Here is a 22,566-nt window from a genome sequence, read left to right as displayed (position 1 = left end):
AGACAGACAGACAGACAGACAGACAGACAGACAGACAGACAGACAGACAGACAGACAGACAGACAGACAGACAGACAGACAGACAGACAGACAGACAGACAGACAGACAGACAGACAGACAGACAGACAGACAGACAGACAGACAGACAGACAGACAGACAGACAGACAGACAGACAGACAGACAGACAGACAGACAGACAGACAGACAGACAGACAGACAGACAGACAGACAGACAGACAGACAGACAGACAGACAGACAGACAGACAGACAGACAGACAGACAGACAGACAGACAGACAGACAGACAGACAGACAGACAGACAGACAGACAGACAGACAGACAGACAGACAGACAGACAGACAGACAGACAGACAGACAGACAGACAGACAGACAGACAGACAGACAGACAGACAGACAGACAGACAGACAGACAGACAGACAGACAGACAGACAGACAGACAGACAGACAGACAGACAGACAGACAGACAGACAGACAGACAGACAGACAGACAGACAGACAGACAGACAGACAGACAGACAGACAGACAGACAGACAGACAGACAGACAGACAGACAGACAGACAGACAGACAGACAGACAGACAGACAGACAGACAGACAGACAGACAGACAGACAGACAGACAGACAGACAGACAGACAGACAGACAGACAGACAGACAGACAGACAGACAGACAGACAGACAGACAGACAGACAGACAGACAGACAGACAGACAGACAGACAGACAGACAGAGTCTGTTTTCTAAAGAGTTCATGGGTTTTTAATACACAAATTTTCCTCACAGTAAAATAGAAAACAACTCCCTCATTGCTTAGCCGGATAAAATAAGCGGATAGCATTTAAATATTCGCCATCATTACAAACCATTCCGCCGAATACCGTTTTGCGGAACACCAATTCTCGGTTGACCATAACGCGGCATATAAAGTTTCACAGAATACCATTTCGCGAAAAACCTTACGCGGGATGTACCATTTCACGGAAACTCTTTTCGTAGAAAGTACCATTTCGCAGGGGTGACCCAACTGAAGGAAAGCAATAGAGGTCAGTAGATCTAGGAAAATAACTAAACTTAGATAGAGGTGATCTCTACGGGGACTGCCCCCCATCTCGCAGTGGCCGGCGCTTCCGACGGCAAGTCGCCGGCAACTCTCGCGGCATCTAATCTAGTTTTACTATTGATAGTTTCTGGTGGTTTTGTTATTGACTAATGTTTTATGAAAGAGTCTAAAATTTCTCGAGATCGATTAGTTTTTGAGTTACGCAAAAATTACTGTTTTATTTGTATGAGAGTCCATATCCCCCTACCACAAGGGCGAGGGGTTTCAAATCATCATAAAAAAACTTTCTGCCTCCAAAACCCACCACATGCCAAATTTGATTCCATTTGCTTTATTAGTTCTCTAGTTATGAGAATATTTGTATTTCATTTGTACAGGAGCCCCCCCCCAACTATTGAAGGGGGAGGGGTCATAATTCCCCTCCTAAAAAGGGGAGGGGTCTCAATTCACCATAGAAAAAAAAAATTGCCTACAAAAACACCCACATGCCAAATTTGGTTCCATTTGCTTGATTATTTCTTAAGTTAAGAGGAAATTTGTATTTCATTTATACAGGAGCCCCCTCTCCTAAAGTGGGGAGGGGTCCTATTTCATCATAGAAAAAATTCTTGCCTTCAAAAACCTTCACATGACAAATTTGGTTCCATTTGTTTGATTAGTTTTTGAGCAATGAAGAAATTTGTATTTCATTTGTACGGAGGAGCCCCTCTTAAAGGGGAGAGGGGTCATAATTCCCCTCCTGAAGAGGGTAGGGGTCTCAATTCACCATAGAAAAAAAATTTGCCTACAAAAACACCCACATGCTAAATTTGGTTCTCCAAAAACATCAACTGCCAAATTTAGTTCCATTTGCTTGATTAGTTCTCGAGTTATGCAGAAATGTGTTTCATTTGTATGGGAGCCCCCCTCTTAGTGGGGGGAGGGGTCTCTAACCAACATAAGAACCTTCAATGGCCCCGAAAACCTCTACATGCAAATTTTCACGTTTGGTTCAGTAGTTTTCGATTCTATAAGGAACATCCCGACAGACAGACAGAAATCCAATTTTATATTTAAGATATATATACAGTCGATATTTGTATAACGCGGGTAATTGGGACCGCGTTATAAGAAGCGCGTTATACAAGTACACGTAGCATATGGAAATTGAGTTAATTGGGGCTATACCTGAATTTTACAAAATTTCGAATCAACACGACCATGGTTCCTTTGGGAAAGATGTCAAGTATATATTTTTCCATCTTACAGATGCTTGGTGAGACAGAAAAAATCGCCTCTTGGTCTTCCAGAGCTTCCGGAACATCCGGTAAATTTTCATTTCTGTGAAGTCTTCTCATAGCTTCAAAATTCTTTTTAAAGTTCCTATGGCTTATTATTTGGCGTAATATAAGAAAAGTAAACAATACGTGCTATTCCAAAGCCAACATGCGATTCTCCGACAAATACGGAACATCCGTAAAAGTGGTCAACGAGCGAAATTGTTCTTTGAGTTCGGAATTATGTTTATCCAACCTCGAATTGAACAATATGAAATGGGAATATAAATTCATCGCGTTGACGAAAGCAACAAAGTTTTCGTAGCCTGTTCGCTCTTACAAGAAGCCCCATTCTGAATTTGTGCAGGAAAAGGTGAAAACAAAAGCAATAACACTTCTCTCTCACTTTTTCTCAGGCAAAATCCATAAAAATATTAGATACCGTCAACGCGGATTTCGGAATGGCCATGGCTAACTACGATGGTTAGATTTCTGTTAAAATTTTCCCAGAAATGCACAATACTTGGTGAAGAGTTTATACAAAAGTTGATATATTTGCTATTAGATTTGTAAGTATAGTAAATGTTACCGGAAGTTCAGTTTACTATACCACATCTATCAAATTACACTAGCAAAATTGGAAATTTCAACAAACTGGCGAAATAACCTCGTTTATTTGTCAGCGAACATTTTATAACAAACCTTTTTCAAATTGTAGCGCGGACTTCAACAAGAATTTTCACTTATTGTTCACTTTGACGGCAAATCCTAATTTTCCAGTGAACGTTTTGGCGGCTATGTCGAGTCGTGTCGTGTCGTGAGCGGCCTATTTAGTTGAGGATTGCTGATATTCCATTTCATTTTGATCTGTTACAAATTAAAAAAATTTGCATTTCCAGTGACCAATTTCAGGTAAGCTTCGAATTTTTTCCCGGTAAACCATCCAATGGCCAAATTGAGTCACAAATAGTCGAAATATACTTCTAGTGTAGTCAAATTACACTCGAAATATTCACGATATGTTCTGAATTTTTCGGAGGACCACCTTATGGCTTTCTAAGGTCGCGTATTTATTACTTTGTTTTTAATTCGTATCAATTACCCGACTTTAGTTACTTCAAAAATATTTTACCAATTTTAACCAACTTTACCAATAAGATAATTTCAACGGATATTCCGGAATCTCCAGCAGGCCAACCCGTAACTTTGTGGTTTCCGTATATCACTTAGAGAGTCAACTGTTATATGCCCTACAACTTCTTAAAAGACACCATGGTCATATCTGTTCAAAAACGCTCAAAATTCTAGTTTAGCCCCAATTAACTCAATATCCATATGCTACGTGTATTTGTTATACGCGGAAAACCGCGTTATAGAAATATCATGGTACCCGCGCTATAGAAATCCGCGTTATAGAAATCTCTACTGTATATATATATATATATATATATATATATATATATATATATATATATATATATATATATATATATGTATGTGTGTGTGTGTGTGTGTGTGTGTGTGTGTGTGTGTGTGTGTGTGTGTGTGTGTGTGTGTGTGTGTGTGTGTGTGTGTGTGTGTGTGTGTGTGTGTGTGTGTGTGTGTGTGTGTGTGTGTGTGTGTGTGTGTGTGTGTGTGTGTGTGTGTGTGTGTGTGTGTGTGTGTGTGGGTGTGTGTGTGTGTGTGTGTGTGGGTGTGTGTGTGTGGGTGTGTGTGGGTGTGTGTGTGTGTGTGTGTGTGTGTGTGTGTGTGTGTGTGTGGGTGTGTGTGTGTGTGTGTGTGTGTGTGTGTGTGTGTGTGTGTGTGTGTGTGTGTGTGTGTGGTGTGTGTGTGTGTGGGTGTGTGTGTGTGTGGGTGTGTGTGTGTGTGTGTGTGTGGGTGTGTGTGTGTGTGTGTCAATACAATTCAATTTTTCTCCAATTTCACGCACGTATTCATAATCGAAACTATTTTCTCATTCTTTCTTTTAACTGCTTATACTCACTTGCTACAATCAACTGAACTCAAAATTACCAAACGCAGAATGCAAATAAAGTTTAACTGAAACGATATTTTTTAATTGTTTCATTATTATGACACTTATCAGGAAATAAACAAAATCTTACATTTATATTCGATGGTGCGATCATCGTCTACGGCCTTTCGAAACGACGTTTTAGTTTTAAGTCTCGAACAGCTATAAACGAAACATTTCAAATTTTCAAACAGTTTTATAACTTTTTCTGCCTAGCTTGTATATAAACAGGAATCATATATCTCCTTTGTATAATCCCCAGTATGAATTATCCGTCAGACTTCGGTCAGACTCAAGGTAATAAATCTCTATCGTCTACCCGACATCTGCCGGATAAAATAAACCGATTAGTTACAATAGCATAGCCGTTTCTGCGTGAAATATGTACGCTAAACTGCTTACATTAAGTATGTTAGTTCGCTTAATAACTAAGCTGTTGTTGGAAGCAACTTTCTCTTTCAGCTATCCACATATAATAGCCGTTCGAAAAGCAACCAGTAAATAAAAACCCGAATTAATCCACCTAGCGGTGTGACCTGGCATTTATACTACCGCAATAATTATTTTTTAATTTCTCAGGAATATCTATGATTAAGTTAACTAGATTTTAAAAATCTGTTCCTTGTTCCTCAAAATCTTCATTAAACAGTAAAATTTACAAGAACGTATCTCGTGCAATAATTATCTGTTTTTCCTAGGGGGCGTAAATATTTGTAAGCGTTATTTAATCTACTATATCAACACCTTATTTAGTTTTATAAGATTTACATGATTTATAGAAATATATACGTAAACACAAAAGATAATTTTTGCAGACTTGAATGAATATATATACCGTGAACGCACTTAATTCAGCACATGGTCTCTAATTCTGCGCACCGCATATTCCTTACAATCATAGCATTCTCAAATGTATAGCTCAAAACATACACATTTTTTCCATGTGTGGACTCATCACTGCGACCAGTATCGTTGATCTATTGTGATATCGCCCGGGTGTTTGCTGTATGACCCGCACTGCATTTCTTTTTGCTATAATCGCTATTAAGTGAGTGATCTGCTTATTAAATTTTATGCGTGCTTGGGTGTGATACTGGGGTTTACCCTTCCTTCAAAGCCTGCTCTACTTTACCCACTCGTTCCTCGCTGCCAATACTATCGCTGCCGTCCCTGGCGAGGACTCATTCGTTCCTCTGACCAGAACTACGCTCAACTATAGGAGGAACTTTAGCACTGTCAAGGGGATTCAGCAGGTATTATGTAGAGTTCAGCATGAAGGAAGGGTAAATGAGGGGCCTGAGAAAAAAAAACTCATGCTAAAGTCACTTAATATTTTTTTGAAACGATGATTCTACAATTGATGAAGGGACGGTAAGGGAAAGTAATGAAGAAGGATTTTTTTTCCGGGAATGAAGGGGAAGGGTGAAAAGGAAGGGGGGTATAATAGGTAGCTATGCTTAACAAGTTGTCGTTGTGACTCCTATCTTTTGTCCAATGCTGGAAGGTGCATGGGTCGAACCAAGCTGTAATCAGAGGTTATGGGCCCTATTCCGTAAGTCACGTCGACTGTCACTTTGCTCGACAGGCCTATTTTGGTATTTCGTAAGTCATACTCGACAGATTTTGTCGAGTTACTCGACATAGCCGACTGCTCGAAAGTTAGCGACTGAACTGTCACCAAGTGTCGAGTGAGTTTGTTTTTGTTTTGTTTTGCCCGTGCGCCGTGCCGGTTGACTTTGTTGCTGATTGATAGAACTGCGCAAAGTTTTAATTGTTTGATAATTATTGAGTATTTTTTGATAGTCATAAAATAAGTAGTATAGCTGGTGGATTAGTGTGGAAATTAGTATCGTGGCTTATAAAAACTAGCAAATCCTAGCAAAGTAGTGGACAAAATCGATATGATCATCAAATTGCAGCGGCCACAACACGGCGGTAATCAAGGAGAGGTCTTGTTGCGGCGGCGATGTTGGATTAAGGCCAAGCTGTGCGCATAATGGAACAGCCGGCGGCAAACGTTTCCGTTCAAATCATGTTCCTGCAGGTGGTATCCTAAACGGTCGCAACCGGGGCGAAATCCAACATTAGAATTACACACGGGGCGACGTAAACGGCGCTTGAAAGCACAAAGGAGCTCGCAAGAGTCGGCTTTTGGTGACAGCCGGGCTAGGAATAGAAGGGCCTTGTGGACTGCGCAGCATCAAATTGATAGTTTCAAACCTAAACTTCGGCGTATCAGAGCCTGACATCAGTCAGGACCGATGGGGTAGATCCCTAGGTACAGCAGATGTGTTCGTTTTTCCATCGGCAGCAACGGGAAACCGAAATAGCGGAGAAATTAAACGCTGAATTACATGCAGACACTAAAGATATGGAGCGAAAAGCATCAGCGAAGAGCATGATAATTAGTGTATAAAATTCTAACCAGCCAGTGCCAATTTTTGTTTGTGTTACAGGGCTCGCGAATAATTGATTCCTATCGCGGTGTTAATAAATTAAAGAGACTGTCAATTAGGATGATAAATATTAAAAACTTCTTCGCATTAGCTTGATGAGAATGATGTTCAAGTATCTAACTGTACCATCACTGAAGAGATACGATGAAGTAATAGTTAATTGTTTATTCTAGAGAAGACATCTGGAATCTATATAGAGGACCTAATACTATCTGAATAATTTTTATTTGTTAATAAAAATTTAGTATAACATTCAGCCACACAATTTAAAATTATTCAATTATTCAAGGCATTGTTTTCAGTTTACTCTAGAGTTTTCGAAGTTATAAGAAAATTTGACTTTCGTCGTAAATGCAGCAGTAGGAGAGATTTGATGGCAAAAAAGATTTTTCAGCAATTACGTGCAGAAAATAATAATCAGTTATTCTTTAATTAAATTTAAAGTACTGAGTTGGTAGCAAAGAGTGCTGTAGCTGGCGAAACTTTTCAATTACAATGTATCTTATGATTTTTGATATGCTATGTACTGGCATAGAGAAACGACGTTTATCGCAAGCACCACAAAAGCTGGGATTTTAAGCGACCCGCGGTGTTCGAATTTACTGATATATGGGATTAAAATTCAGTTTGGTTGAACTTCAGATGAGCAACCGTCTCAATAAAATAGTTTGCTCTGCTTTTCCCTTGCAAACCTTATGTGAGAAGCAGGCTTGGCATACACTTTTCGCTCCGATTTTGCTTATTTGATTACTGGACCTCAGCGAAGCAAAATTTGAAAATGTGGTGTATGGGGGGCATTTGTAGAGCTAGTCATTCGCCTCGATTCTGCATTCCGATCGGTCTCGTTCCGATCATAAACGTCCCGATCGACGTGTGTTATAGCATACGATGTATTCCGATCGAAGCACAATTTCTGATCAGATCCGGCTCCGATCGGTATGTAGAATAGAGGCGATTATCTATAATATTGCTTAAAAAGTAAAGCTTTATCTTCAATATTTACGCCGCTGTAGAGCTGCAATGCTGTTGGTAGCAAAAAGAGCGCTCTTTTTGCTACCAACGGGGTAGCAGCCGTATAGCGTGATAAATACAAAAGATTGAGCATTGCTTATTTCAACAACATTGCAGATAATAACTAATTTTTCAAATGCCCCATACACCAGTTTTTCAAATTCCGCTTCGCTCAGGTGCAGCAATCAAAAGAGCAAAATCGAAGCGAAAAGTATGCCAAGCCTGTGAGAAGTAAAGCTAACTTATTCATGGGTGCGCCAGTGCTATGAATTGCTAAAGAAAACATGCTAAAGTCTACTTCGTCTTATATTTATTGAAAACCTGATTGCGCTTTAACTAAGTTCTTTTCAGAAATGACCAAAAAATGTCCCTTTGGCAGTTTGAAATTTTGGCTTTAGTTTTCAAAAGGTCGCATGATTGGCATGGTTTATGCGACTATTTGAAAACTAAATCCAGATTTAGAATTTCTCGCGTTTGTCCAAATTATTTATTAATAGAATTTCAAACCAATTACGCCAGATATTTGTTGCAGTGTTCTGGGGATGGTATAACCTTGAGGATTGCTTGATTGCAACCAGGTCCCAGGGCTGGTCTGTATCTTTACACAAACGAAAGGTGCACACTGGTGATGCCAAATGTGACGAAGTGGAGGTACCAAAGATAGCGGTCAATTGAATCAATTTGATGGAACATTCAATGTAGCAAAATTTCTGAAGGTTTTTCGACTTACGAATCATGGTTTTAATTTTTTTCTTAATTGAGGGCCATTGGAGAACCTCATCACAAAGATATTACCTTTGGCTTGACTTGCTTGAGTCGCGAATTCTAATCTCTCCAGGGCAGTTGCCCAAAGGATTCCCGTCTCTTTTTCAGTTAGTTTTCGCTGGAAGACCGACTGAGTAATTGTCGACAATCTAAAACAATATGGACCAATAACTGATTCAGGTGATGTGACGGGCTGCAGAGAATCCAGGTAAAGCTAACGAAGAAAAAGGTAACCGAACCAGTGAGAGTGTGAGGGCAACATATACTCATATATCTAAAATTTATAAAGTGTTGTAATATGTTTAATAATTAGTAAGATTATTATTATTAGCGAAAGGAAAAATAATATACACTTTTTATAAGTGCAAAACATAATACTAAATACTATACTATACATAAAACTATACTAAATGAAAACATGCACAGATGCAGGTGTTAGAATGGTCAACATTGAATCAAATATTAACATTCGCTTCTGTGAACAGTGACATTGGCACAAAGAGTTTATTCACATCGAATAGCAGAGTGAAATCCTAAAACTATTCATTAATTCATTAATACATTTGTCAATCAACTGAGTTTCCTTAAAGGTTTCAGGACTATAAAGCAAACAAAGTTTACTCACCAGATTCACGTCAATGCAGTGCGTATACTGTTATTATGCACATATCAAGCACAATGTCGATGGGGATATGCGCATAAGATTTATTAAACAGTGTTATAGTGAGTGACATTACCTGTCTCGTCTACCCAGGTAACCAATAAGCATTAAAATAAGCAGTAACTCAGCCGTTTATTAGCATCCCTGGCGTTTTATACTGCAGGTTGTTGTTTATCAGCTTTTTGACTGCATAACTGTTGTAAATTGGCATCCACAATTCTATTTAAATTCTTCTTGTTGGTAACTAGCTGGAAATAAGCATTGTCAGCACTATAAGAGGGCTAGCAGTAAAGTGGCCGCATATTTTGCCAAAATAGAATTTAAGGCAACTTAGATGCTTATTGGCTTGCTTTTAAATTGCATTGGAATTGCTTATTGGTTACCTGGGTAGTATACAGTTAATGTATAACGGAACGACTAGTCAATGATGGTCGCAGGTGTGGTTGATGATTTTCAATGTGCGCATTCATCACATTTACGTTAATGCTTCTATGCAGCAACAATGTTAATATACGTTTTTTAAGCATTAAGATTGCTAATATACAAACGTTTGGCACTTGGAGTGCAGAATTATTTCCAATATACGGTTTTAGATTATTGCTTATGATTAGTTGGGAGTTGGGACGAGTCTGAAACGTGTAAACCTCACATAGTCACATCATGAAACCACAGACTAAATGAAACCACAGAGAACAGACATCCATTCAGAAACAATTTTTTCGGGAATTCTTGGATAAAATTTCAAATTAAAATCACCTAATATGCTAGCGTCACCACCACTATAGCACAGACAAACAGACAACTATTGGAAGAACAATCAACAAAAATTATCGTACCTCACCTTGAACAATAGCACCATCTATGATAGACATTCCCAAATATTAAATAGCAACGGGAGTATCCCTTGAATTACCAAGTATTTTTTATGGGACATTTCCCTTCTTTCATTAAAAAACGCCAATTTGACCAAAACGGGGACATTCCCAACTAAGCCCAAATTTGAAATGACGGTTTTATTGGTACGAAGAATGGAAAACGAGTGTCATGTCTGTTTGTCTGTGACTATAGTTTCCCAACTAAATGATTCTTTTGATTTGCACACTGACAACCTTTGGCTCCTCTGGCGCTAGTATATATGGACTAAAAGCGTTATGCTACTGTTTTACCTGACTCACTGCGAATATGCGTGTTATTGAAATAAAACGTCACCATGCGTTTTATTCGTTTATAACGCATATGCAGCTAATATCGATAACAACCGATTTTTTATAAGTTGTGCTTTTGTTATTGTATTTAACTTGTAAAAAGTTGCATAAATAACTATTCAGTTTCACAATACAATTATTGCGTACTACTAGCACAGAGAACAGATTAACAGGCTCGAAGGAAGTAATCGATTTTTTGTGTGTAAAATCTGTCGGTAGCGCCCTGCAGAAATAGTTTGCCAAACGTATCAAAAAATATCCATGTACCTTTATCAATATTTCTTTGTGCTGGAGTTACATAGCAGCGACGGCAGCGACATCAAGATTTAGTTTGCCGCTTACTGCTCGAGGGGTGCTCTATTGAAGGATTTCTCGTAGATTACATAAAAACCTTTTACACACTTTTTGTCAATTACCTGGTAGTCTGTTCTCTGTGCTACTAGCACTTGCAATATAACGTTTAAGTACGTTATTTTTAGTGATCAAAATCAACGATATTTTCGATACAAGGGCGATATTTTTCGAAACCTTTCGAACCAACACGATACCGCGAATACCACGCTATGCGCAGTGAGTCAGGTAACACAGTAGTGTGGGTGCTTGAGCTGTCAGAAAGCTCTATAGCTTTGAAGTATCTATGAAGTACTTACAGCACTTCTTAAAGCATTTAGTTCCTCGTATAGGGTAACGAACGTATTTTGGACCCCATCAGCAGCTGTACATAATTTGGACACTTACAGCAAAATCAAATGGAAATGTCCAAATTATGTACAGCTGCTGATGGGGTCCAAAATAGGTTGGTTCCCCTACTTGATATACACTACTAATCAGCAAGAAAGTTCCACGGAACTGAATCTGAACTAATTATGAACTTTCGAGTTCGGGTGTCAAGTAATATTCGAACTTTTGGTTGCTTGGGTACCAACGGGGGTACACGGTAGTAGTGAAAAATCAGAAAACGACTTCAAGTTACAAAAACAAACCGCGTCGGACAATGGGGTTAAGGTTAAGGCAATGTAGGTTAAGTGGTGTTGTGCAATGAAGAAATTTCATCATGGTGTGGGTGGAAACGTAAATCGACCATTCACGATGAAGCGTGACGTTAAACTCCAAAAACAAACCCCATTGTCCGACGCGGTTTGCTTTTGTAGTTTGACGCCGTTTTTCAATTTTTTGCTACTAATACCATCAAATGTCTTCCTCTGACACACCTTTTTAAACCTCATTGATCTGATTCCACATTAAACTGTCAGTAAGTTTTGAGCGAGTAGGTTTTAGTCGTGTCGCAAAACTATACATTCTTCCGATGTTTGATGAAAGTGATCCGTCAACTCCATTCAAGGAAACAGACTTCATGATGGCCACTTCAAAGGCCTCGATCAAAAAAACAAATACTCGGCAGTTCGAACGGCTGGTGGAACTTATGAAACAAAACAGAGATATTGCCAGAGGGTTTTGCGGAGTGGGCTCCAGCAAAACAGACGTAAAGGCCAAGTGGGCAGAAATTGGGAAAGAGCTAGACATTTTGGGCCCCCCAATGCGACTTGGAGCAGAATGGCAAAAAGTGTGTATTTTTGTATTTAAATTGTATTTGCAGGACAATTTGAGTTGTGCTACTCCATTAAATCAAAGTAAGGGAAGTAAAAATTGACCCTCGCTGTCCCCAGGGCGTGAGTTTGGTTTGCAGTTTATGGTTATCTGCAAAGATTATTTTTAAGCAATTCTCGCGTCACTTTTCATTTCGTCCAATGTAACAAATGTAAACAAATCTGGTTTATCACAACAAATTATTGCTCTTTTTAAACTCTATGTTATACAAAAACACCTGCCCAAATATAATTATTTTGAGGTGAAAAAATTAGCATTATCAAAATGTCCAATGTGCACATTCGAATTACGAATGACTGACTGTTACTTCGGTCGTTCTCATCTGATGTCCAAAGTGCAAAAAAAAAAATCAAAACAAACCCAATCTGTACATTGGACGTTTAGCAAGTGAAAGTTTTTTTTCGCATTATTTATGCATTTTAAGTGAAACAAGCGGTCTAATATTGAAAAATAACCTCGAAAATAGCGTAGCACGGCAACGCACGTATTTTACGGTGATCTCGCTTAATTTATGTGCAATAGCCTGGAAAAATAAAACCGTCCAAAGTACAGCATGAGATGGTAAACAGTCCAATGTAACTTTTTCCATAATAAACCAAAACTGCTTAGTTTTAATTAGATTTTTAAAATCTCCGTTAAATATTGAATGTTATTATTCATCAACCACGTTGAGTGAATGACTGAAAATTATTTTGAAACAATTTAAAGTTCAATTCGAAGAACTTCGATCTCGTTTTTCTCAATATGGTGGAATTGTTACATTGGACGAAATCAAAAGTGACGCGAGAATTCCTTAAGCACAACCACAGAGAACAGACATCGAAACGAAAGGTCCCCACTTCAATAAAACTTATGTCAAATTAGTTGGGAAACTACTGTGTTACCTGACTCACTGCGCATAGCGTTGTATTCGCGGTATCGTGTTGGTTCGAAAGGTTTCGAAAAATATCGCCCTTGTTTCGAAAATATCGTTGATTTTGATCACTAAAAATAACGTACTTAAACGTTATATTGCAAGTGCTAGTAGTACGCAATAATTGTATTGTGAAACTGAATTGTTATTTATGCAACTTTTTACAAGTTAAATGCAATAACAAAAGCACGACTTATAAAAAATCGGTTGTTATCGATATTAGCTGCATATGCGTTATAAACGAATAAAACGCATGGTGACGTTTTATTTCAATAACACGCATAATCGCAGTGAGTCAGGTAAAACAGTAGTGATGATGTCGCTGAAGGCGCATAAAATTCTACACTAAACTCACACTCACAACAGCTAGCTTCTGGCGCTAGCATAACGCTTTTAGTCCATATATACTAGCGCCAGAGGAGCCAAAGGTTGTTAGTGTACAAATCAAAAGAATCATTTAGTTGGGAAACTATAGTGGTGGTGACGCTAGCATATTAGGTGATTTTAATTTGAAATTTTATTCAAGAATTCCCGAAAAAATTGTTCCTGAATGGATGCCTGTTCTCTGTGGCACAACTGCACAACATTTAGAACGATGCTTCTGTCACGGTCTAAAATCTCCATATTTAAATGTCTGATCAGCTGTTTTTAGTATCGGAAGTCATGGATCACCTGTGCTACCGTGGAACAGGGAGGGTTGATGTGTTTTTGACTCACTCGTCGTTTTAAATTATCAAACTTATTACAAAACATAGATCAGCTTAGATCATTCTAAGTAGCGATTGAAAAAGCGATTTATTTTTTGATATTTTTTATAGGTTTGGATCTACATGAAGGGGAAAGTAAAAAAAAATTTAGCACAAAACAAACGAGAGCATAGAGCGACTGGCGGAGGTCCGAATAAAATAAAACATCTTACGCCGATGCAACAAGATATTGACATGTTGCTCAATTTTTCTTCTTCGATCAACCCATCAGGAAATTCGTTTGGTTGCGATGAAGATTATTCAGATTCAAACAATGAAAATCTTCCTCCCCCCAGCCCAGATTACAACGCCTTCGAAGGTACCTCAACATGCGTGTTCCCGTTAGTTGAAAATGAAACGGAAACGGAAGAATTGCCAGGTGCACGTTCTGAAGCCAATATCCCCGCAAGTAGGCCAAAACGACGCAGAGCTGCTGTGGAGCGAGTTGAAATGTTAAAAGAGCAAACAGATATCCAAAAAGAAACGTTAAAAGTGTTTAAGAAAATCGAAGATAACACATACAAGATCGCAAAAAAACCTCCAAAAACTTGTAGATGCACAAATAGACCAGAACGAAATTATGAGAACCGATGCACGACAAAGAATGCTGGACAATGTAGAAAAAAGGAAGTTGATAGTAGCAAAACTAGAACTTAAGCGAAAAGAAATTGAGCTAAAGCGTCGATTGCTAGATCAAAAGGAAGATGTTATCGAATAAATTTGTTGTTGCACGCGTGTGAATTCAGATGCAACATCAATCCCGTGTTGCATACTCATAAATGCTCATAAAATGAGAAATATGCAAATGTGTACCGTGAAAGGGTGAACACTCCTGTGTTACCTGACTCACTGCGCATAGCGTTGTATTCGCGGTATCGTGTTGGTTCGAAAGGTTTCGAAAAATATCGCCCTTGTTTCGAAAATATCGTTGATTTTGATCACTAAAAATAACGTACTTAAACGTTATATTGCAAGTGCTAGTAGTACGCAATAATTGTATTGTGAAACTGAATTGTTATTTATGCAACTTTTTACAAGTTAAATGCAATAACAAAAGCACAACTTATAAAAAATCGGTTGTTATCGATATTAGCTGCATATGCGTTATAAACGAATAAAACGCATGGTGACGTTTTATTTCAATAACACGCATATTCGCAGTGAGTCAGGTAAAACAGTAGCATTAAATGCAAGTCTTACATCCAAGTATTAGATATACTGTCTGAATGTCATTGACAATAAAAATAGCTCAATACAGAAAAATTGTTTATATTTCTTCTAAATATATATTCATCACAAACAATCCCTGATACTATCTCTAATGCTAGTTGCACTATAATCCTCTCTGCCATTGTAAATCTGATCATCTTGATGAATTACACTTTCAATAATGTCGTTCTGTGGATCTTGTATTCTATAAAACCGACATATGTTGTGCAGTGCAGCTGCCACGTTGATGATAGATGTTGCTTTTTTTGGGCTGTAATGCAGCTCTCTGGCACCCAATAGACAACGAAAACGAGCTTTCAATATACCAATAACTCTTTCTATAATGCTTCTTGCTTTGCTATGCTTCTGGTTGAAATGCTGCTCACGGCTACCGACTCGTGTATTCCTGTAAGGCGTTAACAATATGCGTTCCTGCGGGAATCCAGCATCTCCTGTACTTATAAAAATTTGAATAAAATTTCATGTAAATATCTTTTTTAGTAAGAAAAGAATTTTATATGACAAAGGTTCAGCATTAGAAGTTTCCTAGACTGTGGTGATGTGGAACGTTAAGTAGCGGATATACGAAAAGAGCACTTGTACACTAATGGTATTTCAAAATCTCAGAACTCATTTTCCTGTATAAATAAATAGTACATATAAAGCCAGTACACAATTATGGGTTATTTTAACTTTAACTTCCGATTTAAGCGTAAAAATTAAACTCATAAAATTGTTACCTCAGCGTATAAAATTGCCTCAGCGCGCAAAAACTCCAGATGAAGGCATCATGGTAGGATCCCGGGTACCTTGCTTCTACAAACCGAATTGTATGTTCATGGTCACAAGACTAAAATAATAAGAATGGCTAATAATTCTTTTTAACATATTAGTAAAACTTACAATCAGTGCGTTGATGCTATAATACCCCTTTCTATTGTAGTACATGTGTCGAGTATCCTTACCAGGTGAAATTATTTTGACATGTGTACCATCAATCACTTGGATGATACCGGGGATGCCACTTTTAGAGTAAAATGTCGTGCTAGCACTCTTTTTCTCGTCCGACGTCATATCTGACTTAATCCAAAGTGGGCAGACCTTCCGTTCCATAACTTTCAAAAACTCTGCGAGTACCTTCGAAACCACAGGTTGCCTTAATCCCAGGTTTAAGTCGTTACCGACGCATTGCTGGTAGCTTCCAGTGGCTAGAAATCTAAGTGACGCACAGATTCGCCTTACTGGCAAAATAGCCGTATTTCTGTACGTCATCTTGAACTCCTCTTGAGTTAAATTTAGCAGATATAAAATTGCCTCCTTGTTTAACCTAAACATTTTTACGCAACTGCGTAGAGTTTGATAATTAAGCTGCAAATTACTTAAAATGACTAATTGGTACTTACTCATCATCTGACAAGGAGAGTGGATTCGACGAATCGCGAATGTTTCGGCGCATTACCGAAACATTTGCCGATTCTTCATCACTATCGTCAGTCAGGAAAAAATCCACGCTACTCCACATTGCCAAGTTTTAGGTCCTAAGAAGTTCGTTATGAACACCACAAAAGCCGCATGTTTCTAGCGACTTACGGCGATCGAATTACCTAGAGCTAGAGTTAAGATTAATACTCGATATAGCTGAACTTCAGGTGGTGATGACGAACTGCTGCCTAAAATGAAAATTCTATTGCTGTTGCAGTTGAAAACCGTAATAATCGGCGTGCGACATACACTTTTATTCTTTTCTTGTGTGTCGCACGTGGTGCGCTATCCACCTTTTCGCGCGGTTAATGACGGCTAGTGGGTATACTTTTCAACAATGGTTATTTGCTTTTGGGAACACCGCTCACGTACGCTTGAAAGTTTTAAAACCACAATCAGGGTTGCCACATGCACAGATTATTCTGTGTTTAACAGATATTTGAAAGAAACCGCCTGTACAGAATCTGTATGCATAGAATACAGATTTTCGCCAAATTACACAGATTAAACAGATTTTTGAGCTTTTACATGAGAGTGAAAGAGACGGAAATAGTCAGCAAAATGACTCTCTATCTCTTTCACTCTCATTGCTTTGCATTGGACAGATTTTTACACAGATATTTTTCATCGCCGTACAGATTGTCAGATTTTTCCAACGAAATACACAGAATTATATGTGGCATCCCTGACCACAATCAGGGCTGGAAATATCAATCTGACGTGAAAGTTGCCAAAGGTATGCTACCGTTTTCCGAAAGTTGTACCCACTAGCCGTCATTACGCACGCAAAAAGGTGGATAAAGTCCATCGAGGTGCGATCACAGCGCACCACGTGCGACGTATTTGCGACACACAGGACAAGAATAAAATTGAATGGCGTACTTCGATTATTACGGTTTCAACTGCAACAGCAATATATGCGTTAACATTCTTAATGCGATCCACATCCAATAGTTTTCAATCACTGTCTTAGTTCAGTAAAATCTTTATTGAGAGAGCACTAGGCCGTATGAATAAAAGAGTTTGCTTTACTTCTCTCGTAAGGATTATCGCAGAAAACGCAAAGTAAACTGTTTTATTCACACGACCAATAGTTAAGTGGAAAACAAGCCTCTTCGCGACATATGGGTGTTCCACAACAGGTATCGTTTGATTTCGAAGACAACCGTCAGTATGCGTTATCTAAAGAGAATCGCTTTAAGATAGAAACTGCACATTTGAAATTGATTTCGAAAATACTTTTATTAGCACCCTTCGTTGCGTGTGCACCAAAAGAAAATATTGTTCTTCAAAAAACCGCCCGTGAACAGTACTTTTAAATAACAAAATCTGCCACCGCACTACTGTCGTCATCAACTTTCGCAGCTTCCAAATAGTTTTAATTTAGTTTTATGATCGAGAAGGTATTTTTACTCTAGCCAGTCAAGTCACGGAGCATACCAGAAGCAAGTCGAAACGGTGTAACAGTGGTACGAAAAACTTAGATCCACAGAAATCCTTCGAAATCAGAAAGTTGTTGAGTTACGGTCTTCACTTTTTCAGCAAACTAGAACGTTGTTATGCACACGTCTGTAGCTAAATTATTCGATCGTGCTAGGTGCCTTTTCCTGCTAGAGTAAATCGTATTTCAGATGAAAGTGTATTGGATTTTCACCATCACATTCCTGGAAAACCAGCTTTTGATACTGTTTTGTCTGTTATTAATCACCGTTATCACTGAATACGTTCTAGATCCGTTTAAACTGTAGTCGTTCCGTTGTCTCTAGCCATAAGTAAAACGCAAATGCACAGCACTCCTTAGCAATCAATTGTCTAGAAATTAAAAAGATCTGATTTTAATAATAATAATAAGAGCATTTGCATTTTACCTTATAATAGCCGTAATATCCACGATCTAAAATTTTCAACTAGCTAACAAACAAACAATGAACTTGTCTCGAACATCAACATCAGCAATAAAACAGGTGACAGATGACAGTCGAGCAAGTTTGTCATTTCGAGCAGTTTAGTCGACTTCCAAAATGAGCAATTTCCCTCGACGTGACAGTGACTCGACAGTGACTGAGTCGAGTCGAGTTGCTCGTCGTGACTTACAAAATAGGGCCCTATAACCGGATTTGAACCCACAACACCTGCCAGGGCGTGTCGCTCACTGGTACCCGTGTACCTTTGAACCACAGAGGCGCTGAACAAAAGAAGTCTGCACAACCCCCCTTATTAACCATAGCGACATGGGTTGGTCTATTTTTAGACACAAATTGTGCCTCTTCCTCCACCTACTGTAGAAATCACCGACCGAGAAGTTTTAATCTAACGTGTTTTTACTTTCAGGACGACGACACTATGCAGGCCCTTACGACTTGCAAGGTACTGCGTGTGACGCTGTTCGTCCGAAAGCGTGTTAGTCCGCGTTTCTCAGCGCGGTTCTTCGGAAAAAGGCTCCGTTCCTATGACAATTGACGAAACTCGTGACTTTAGTCATGGCCTTGGAATGTGGTCAGGCATATATTAATATTTTTTTGAAACGATGATTCTACAATTGATGAAGGGACGATAAGGGAAAGTAATGAAGGATTTTTTTTCCGGGAATGAAGGGGAAGGGTGGAAAGGAAGGGGGGTATAATAGGTAGCTATGCTTAACAAGTTGTCGTTGTGACTCCTATCTTTTGTCCAATGCTGGAAGGTGCATGGGTCGAACCAAGCTGTAATCAGAGATTATAACCGGATTCGAACCCACAACACCTGCCAGGGCGTGTCGCTCACTGGCAGCGTTGCCAACCTTCCAGATTTGTCTGGATTTTCCAGATTTTTTGATGCCCAATCAGACAAAAAAAGACGTTTTCCAAACATTGTCTTTCATTGGAGCAAATGGCAGCCAGACTTTTCCAGACACTTTTATTCTCGTTTTCCAGATTTTCGTAAAAACCGGTTGGTAACGCTGCTCACTGGTACCCGTGTACCTTTGAACCACAGAGGCGCTGAACAAAAGAAGTCTGCGCAACCCCCCTTATTAACCATAGCGACATGGGTTTGTCTATTTTTAGACACAAATTGTGCCTCTTCCTCCACCTACTGTAGAAATCACCGACCGAGAAGTTTTAATCTAACGTGTTTTTACTTTCAGGACGACGACACTATGCAGGCCCTTACGACTTGCAAGGTACTGCGTGTGACGCTGTTCGTCCGAAAGCGTGTTAGTCCGCGTTTCTCAGCGCGGTTCTTCGGAAAAAGGCTCCGTTCCTATGACAATTGACGAAACTCGTGACTTTAGTCATGGCCTTGGAATGCGGTCAGGCATATATTAATATTTTTTTGAAACGATGATTCTACAATTGATGAAGGGACGATAAGGGAAAGTAATGAAGGATTTTTTTTCCGGGAATGAAGGGGAAGGGTGGAAAGGAAGGGGGGTATAATAGGTAGCTATGCTTAACAAGTTGTCGTTGTGACTCCTATCTTTTGTCCAATGCTGGAAGGTGCATGGGTCGAACCAAGCTGTAATCAGAGATTATAACCGGATTTGAACCCACAACACCTGCCAGGGCGTGTCGCTCACTGGTACCCGTGTACCTTTGAACCACAGAGGCGCTGGACAAAAGAAGTCTGCACAACCCCCCTTATTAACCATAGCGACATGGGTTGGTCTATTTTTAGACACAAATTGTGCCTCTTCCTCCACCTACTGTAGAAACTACCGACCGAGAAGTTTTAATCTAACGTGTCTACAAACTTCAATACAGACCTGGCACTTAAGAACAGCAGCGTTCGAATTCGCAGAGACAGACAAATGAACGGAGAATTCTCATCACTGGCCGAATCCAGTTTTCCACCTAGAAGTGACCGCAAAATGATTGAAGAGAGTCCTTGGCTGATTTCGGAGTCAGCCGCCCCAGTAGAATATACGCAAAAACTAAAAGGAAACGAAAAACCGAACACATGAAGAAAATCCCTTTCAACCCGACTGCATGGAGGTTCGTCGCATGAACTTAAATGCTCGTTTCTATCGTACTACGGCAGTATATTCTCGGCGTTAACAATATCAGTTGATACACTATTGGCATTTTGTGTTTCCACATATCATTTGCTCGATCGATTTATTCTTTCCACTTGCCTAGGCCTAATCATTTCTATCTTCTAATCTTTCTCATTCATTCCCTACTCGCTAGCGGTGTGTGCAAGAAAAAAAAACGTACGTTCACTGTGCGGTGTGGTGGGTTGCTATCAACCGGCTGCCGTTGGTATGGTTAGGGTCTCGGCCCTATTCAAGTCACATGCGCATGGACAATAAATTCAAAAAGTGTACTCACTCGTAACCCGGGGTTTACATGAGGTTTACCATGGCGGCTACTGGTCGATGAGGTTTAACAACAAAATGGCGGGGTCGCCATCGCTATCCTGGGCAATACGAGATCTATCTGATCCGCGCCACGCGGATCCCGAAAATGACTCTCCTGCTGCGGACGACGCACGGCGTGCAAAATTGGCTGCTTTCTACTCGACGCTAGTAGTCTCACTCGATGCTAGTTGTTTGCTGTGTGTTGGATGCTGCCGATTGCTGTTCGGCCAGCCTATCCCGTACAGGGCGCAAAGTGACGACACTACCCTCGTCCGGCGTTGTAGCGGGCCGGGAAAACTTGGAGCTGACGGTGGGGCCAGGAGCAGTCGATGACAATGTTGCAGGGTGCCGATGATGTGTTCCGTGGCGAATCTATCATCCGAAATTTAAAAGAAAACCACACGCAATTTTACGCACACCGCCTTTTGGCAAAAATAGGTGCCCTACCTCTCGCAGCACACTTGCAGGCACGAACTGCGGTCGCACACGGGTAGCACTTTTAAACAGAGGAACGTTCTATCACTGCCTATCTATGGGAAAGGGAAAAACTGCTTATCTGGCTAGAAAAAAAGATATCTTCATGCGTTTCACTACCTTTGCTTTCAAATCACGTCGCGAGTTAAATTTACGGACAACTCCTGCCTCTTCCACAGGTCAGATCAAAGTGAAAGATCAAGACAAGGTGATCCTCAGATAACCGTCCTTGATCGAAACCTGCCTAACGAAATTCTTTATCGCTGTGTTCGAAAGTACGAAGTTGCATTTTCGGTTAAAGTGATCTTCTTCTAGCGCACGGCTTGGCTAGAGAGCAAAGTAAAACACTCTCCCGACTGCGGGCGGGTCATCAGCCTTTATCGACAGGTCAACCTCCTCGATCGAGTTAGCGATGATAGGCAAATTAGGCAACGTAAGCGAGCGACTGGGATATCATTCTGATAGCAGCACGTATGCAAATTTGATTTGATTTTGTGAGTCGGCGCGCGGTACCGCCGACCACAGATTTTTATTGAAAATTTACTTGGAAAAGTAACGATATGAAAAATGAACTCATATCTAAATTTACAAATAATACTAATAATACTACTGATGGGATGTTGGCGATTATTAAATTAATTCTAATAACTTTGTACATGTGAGTTCGTTACAAACTGTATGCAGCCCCGTTTGAAAATTGCTTCCGATGATGAGCGCTTTATTATGGGAGGTAAACTATTCCAATTTATAACACCTCGAATGAACAGTGAATTGGCGTAATTTGTAGTCTGAAGTTTTTGTATTTAGTAGAATACGAAACCTATAATTAAAAAAGAAGAAAACTTTTCCAATTTAATTCTACTATGTATATTTTATTCGGCATCGACCTAGGCGACGAAATAAGGACGACGAATGGAGACTCGGGACTTGGAACTGCAGATCGCTAAATTTCGCAGGTTGCGAGCGGGTGCTGATTGAACAGCTGGAACCCCGCAAACTCGGCATCGTAGCTCTGCAGGAAATCTGTCGGTCGTGGAGAGAAGGTATGGAAGATCCATGGCGGAAAGGCCCAGTTTTACCAGAGCGGTGGCGCTACCAACGAACTGGGAACGGGCTTTGTAGTGCTGGGCGGAATGCAGGATCGCGTGATAGATTGGAAGGCGATCAACGAGAGAATGTGTGTATTGAGGATAAAGGGCCGTTTCTTCAATTATAGCATCATTAACGTGCACTGCCCGCACGAAGGTAGACCCGACGATGAGAAAGAAGCGTTCTACGCGAGGCTGGGGGCTACGTACGACAGCTGCTCGTCACGGGACATCAAGATCGTCATCGGGGATAT

General features: G+C 39.8%; 1 protein-coding gene across 1 annotated transcript; it reads right to left on the bottom strand.

Moving 5' to 3' along the window:
- Positions 1 to 15,016: 15,016 nt before the first annotated feature.
- Positions 15,017 to 16,454, bottom strand: LOC128740126 (putative nuclease HARBI1). The gene is made up of 4 exons (XM_053835637.1): positions 16,336 to 16,454; positions 15,836 to 16,277; positions 15,673 to 15,782; positions 15,017 to 15,338 (listed from the first exon to the last, which is right to left on the bottom strand). The coding sequence occupies exons 1-4, from the start codon at positions 16,452 to 16,454 to the stop codon at positions 15,017 to 15,019; spliced, it is 993 nt and encodes a 330-aa protein (XP_053691612.1).
- Positions 16,455 to 22,566: the final 6,112 nt, after the last annotated feature.

Source organism: Sabethes cyaneus, chromosome 3 (genome assembly GCF_943734655.1).
Source record: "Sabethes cyaneus chromosome 3, idSabCyanKW18_F2, whole genome shotgun sequence".
Taxonomy (NCBI): Eukaryota; Metazoa; Arthropoda; class Insecta; order Diptera; family Culicidae; genus Sabethes; species Sabethes cyaneus.
Note: the sequence above shows the minus strand (reverse complement) of the source record. Positions and strands in the feature narration are given on the sequence as shown.

Excerpts from the sequence above, each read along its gene's own strand:
- LOC128740126 (XM_053835637.1), bottom strand. The coding sequence starts at position 16,454 with ATGTGGAGTAGCGTGGATTTTTTCCTGACTGACGATAGTGATGAAGAA. Across the intron at positions 15,783-15,835 it reads ATAGCATCAACGCACTGATT|TCTTGTGACCATGAACATAC; the intron begins GTAAGTTTTACT and ends TTATTATTTTAG. Across the intron at positions 15,339-15,672 it reads AGGCAATTTTATACGCTGAG|GAATACACGAGTCGGTAGCC; the intron begins GTAACAATTTTA and ends AACGCCTTACAG.